The 3,954-nt window shown below is 39.2% G+C and overlaps 1 protein-coding gene across 1 annotated transcript; it reads right to left on the minus strand.

Moving 5' to 3' along the window:
* Nucleotides 1-1,794: 1,794 nt before the first annotated feature.
* Nucleotides 1,795-2,718, minus strand: LOC133036158 (uncharacterized). The gene has a single exon (XM_061112657.1). The coding sequence runs from the start codon at nucleotides 2,716-2,718 to the stop codon at nucleotides 1,795-1,797; it is 924 nt and encodes a 307-aa protein (XP_060968640.1).
* Nucleotides 2,719-3,954: the final 1,236 nt, after the last annotated feature.

Here is a 3,954-nt window from a genome sequence, read left to right on the forward strand (position 1 = left end):
GGCATACACTATATTTTAGAGCTCATCACAAGCTTCGAAACAGTATATAAAACGTCTAAAACAGACATCGGAGTGAAAATTTATGGCCAAAATACAAAAAGTACTTTTCTTGAAAAATGATAGTTCTAAAAACTACATATGATAGCATTTCATATTTCTTATATCAATATATTCTCTCTACACACACAAACACATACACACACATATAAGAATACATAAATAATGAATAAATTTCAAAATATTGTACTAATTATATTTTTCTCATTCACAACACAAGAAGACATGAAATCTAGCTATTTATACATACATATATATAAATATTCAGATGACTTAACAATTAATGTCTTTGATTTCAAATAATTAAATTGCCCCTTAATTTATTCATACCACACCATATAATCCAACATCAAAAATTATAACCCTCAAAATTCCAAAAGCAAAATAAGAAAACTTACCCAAATATCTTTATGCTAACTCTACTCCTCAAGCTATATAAATTTTCAATTTCTAAAGATAAATTAATGGTAATATTAAAAAAAGATGAGAATGAATGAAGGTTTATGGGGTTATGGGGGTTCGCTGCTCTGTACGCGAGAGAGAGAGAGAGAGAGAGAGAGAGAGAGAGAGAGAGAGAATGAATGTTTAGGTTTAGTTATCTTAAGTTTATCATATATATAATCAGATTATTTTTTTTATAATAATAACTACAGTGACAACAACAATAATAGTGAAATTAGTTAATTATTGTTATTTTGCCATTTCTTAATCACTAGAAATCTCTAATGTTAGGGTATTTAGTCACTCCAAGTATCTCAAAATACCCCAATAATTCTAAAGCTAACTTACTGTAACAATCCTATTAAAACTACTAACTAAACCCATTGTGACATTTTTGGCCTCCGATCAAGTCTCCAATGTCGCCAAACCTAAAAATATTTTTATTTCACATATAGTTCATATTACATTCACACATGCTATATAGATCTCCGTAATTTAAAAATTATGCTTATTTATCTACTTATAACAAATTTAAAATTTTATGTTGAACTAGATTAGTAGGATCATAATCCCACTTATTACCTAGTTAACTCATAATATAAATATAAACCCTTAATTATTAACTATTAAGCTTATTGGGATATTACATGGAGAGTCAACTACAAGGAAATTCGTCTGTAGGTTGACTCCTTCTGCATAAACATGGAGTATGACCTCGCCGAGTGAGTGTTTCTACTCTCCACTAAACCCAATCAATACTGTGAACTTGTGGATGATGGTGGCCTCGTCGATCCCCGTCTCCCTGAGAGCATTCAAAAATAAGATGTTAGCAGAGCTACCGTTATTGATCAGTATACGTTTAGTAAAACAATTTGAAATAAATAAAGAAATGACTAAAGCATCATGGTGAGGATTAAGCAAATCTAAAGCTTCGTCGTCCATGAAGCTGATGATCTAGCCGCTGTAGGCTGCTGGTTGAATCTGTGGTCTACCCTCTGTCCTGACTATTTCACGTGCATGCCTCTTAGGGCTGAGTATGTTACGTCGCTGACCTCTGACCTTCCAAAGATGACATTACATGTTCGGGTGTGCTGAGATGGCTCTGGAGCTGTTGTCGGCCTCTTGTCTGCTTTCGTCACGGCTGCCTTTCCCTAGTCTAATAAAAAATCTCGCAATTGACCTTTGCGCAAGAGTTCAGCCACTTCATACCTTAATGATATGCACTCTGGAGTGGTATGTCTGTGGTCATTATGAAATTCACACCACTTTATCGTGTCGCGCATTGCTGCTGGTTTTTTAATCTTTTTCAGGCCACTTCACTTGGTTTCCCATTCCCTTCATTACTGCAACTACTTCGATAGGGCTAATGTTCAGGTTGTATTCAGGAATTGGTCCCTTGTCTAATTCCCTCATCCTTCGAGATAGTGTTGTCTTGGTAATGTAATCTTTTGGTTTGTGTGGTTGGGTGGAGTTCTCGCTATCTCTGTATGACCATGATCTATTGGTTGGATAAGGTTCTGAATAACAGTTGGTCTGTCGTCGATCTACCCTCTTCGGTACTCTACTGTCGCGAGAGTAAGAGTAGGACATTGTTGATTGTCTATTAGATTCGTCTTCCTCCCACTTGATTTGTGCCCAAGCTTTGGCAAGCACGTCCTCCATTGTCTTGCATGGATATTTTGTCAGTTCTTTGTAAAGGTCAGATTCTACTAGCAGGCCTTTACGGAAGGCAGTAATGGTTGTGTCCACGTTGCATGCCGTGATGGAAACTTTTTCAGCATTGAATCTTGCCACATAGTCTCGTAAGGCTTCACCTCTCCTTTGTTTGATGCAGTATAGGTCATCTGAGAGTTTCTCCAATTTCTTACTGCTTGCAAATTGTTTTACAAAAACATCTGTTAATTGAGCAAAAGAAGCAATCGAATTATTGGGTAAATTCGTATACCATTGGAGGGCTGGGCCAGCCAAGCTAGACCCAAAATCCTTACACATGCATGCCTCGTGCAACTCGCGAGGGATGGCAGCAGTGAACATCTTTTGTTTATAACTAGCTATGTGATCATTTGGATTGCTTGTTCCATCGTACATCCTCATTAATGGGAACACACACTTCTTTGGCATCTCGATCAATGCAATGGCATCAACAAAAGGTGAGTCAGCAAAACTGCTAGGCAGACTTTTCTTTATTGGTGTTGGAACCCCTGGAATACATTGGATCATTGCTTCTATCCCTTCAAACCTCCGGCGATCGCTCGTTCAATCAAATCCTCTTGAGTTAGAGTATGAATGGTGGTATGACCTGCATCAACAGAAGATGGAATCAGATTGGAGTTTAGCATAACATGTGTGGTAGTTACTTGTGATAGTGAGAGTCCTTCAAGAGGAGACGTTGTTGGAGGATCAGATGTTGTAGTGCCAACCCCCAAGTTGCAAGTCGCTGGGAGGCTGACTGTAGGCAGGCCAGTTGTAGGAAGGCTGACTGTAGGCAGACCAGTTGTAGGAAGGTTGACTGTAGGCAGGCCAATTGTAGGAAGGTTGACCGTAGGCAGGCCAGTTATAGGGAGACTGACCGTAGGTAAGTCAGAGGCCACATTGATGGTCGTTAGACCTCCAGAGTTTGTCCCATCTGTTTGCATATCAGTATGTTCAGATTGTTGAGGTTGAGAACCTCCTAAGACAGAATGACTTCGTAACGTTCAAGTCGATGTCCCTCCGAGTGTTTGTTGATCAGAGACTTTGGTCTCTGTTCTTATAGGAGTTGAGTCCAGCAATGCCATTGGTGTAATTGGAACTCAGAACTGACTTTGAGCAACACTAGGAGTCATCATGGTAGCCTTCAGTGACTCCATTTGTGATTTTATTGCGACATAATCACTCCTAAATGTTGCGTTCTCCTCCTTAAAGGTTGCATTTTCTTGCTCCTGAACACCAGTTCGCTCAGCCATCTCGGGCATTTGGGCCATTATTGTGGCAAGTTGTTCATTGACATTGGGTTGCTCCTGGGCAACAAACTCTCCTTCTTCTGCCATTTGAAGTGTGGTAATGATAGATTGTCTTGCTCGTAGTCAGTTTGTAAGGGCCCCACGGTGGGCGCCAAATTATAGACGCTAAAATCTACAATGATCAGAATGAGCATTTGTGGGAACCGACAACCTACAGAACAAAGACAAAGGATGACCATGAAACCTTGGGACACCAGGGTGGTGCCGGTCAAAGGCACTCCGACGGTGAAGTCAGTAAATTTATAGTACGAAGTAGAAAATAAAATAAGAAATGTAGATAAATACTTCATGTGTCTATAGTTATGTGATGATCGACGGTCAAACCTTGCTAAACGGAATGAGAAAGAGTACGTCAGATCGTAGAGAAATGATAAGTTTCGTCGTAAATCTATAGAAAGAGAGTGAATATTCGTATATCTTTTCCATCCCCCACCTCTGTCCCTGTGAGGGTCTA

This window comes from Cannabis sativa, chromosome 3 (assembly GCF_029168945.1).
Source record: "Cannabis sativa cultivar Pink pepper isolate KNU-18-1 chromosome 3, ASM2916894v1, whole genome shotgun sequence".
NCBI lineage: Eukaryota > Viridiplantae > Streptophyta > Magnoliopsida > Rosales > Cannabaceae > Cannabis > Cannabis sativa.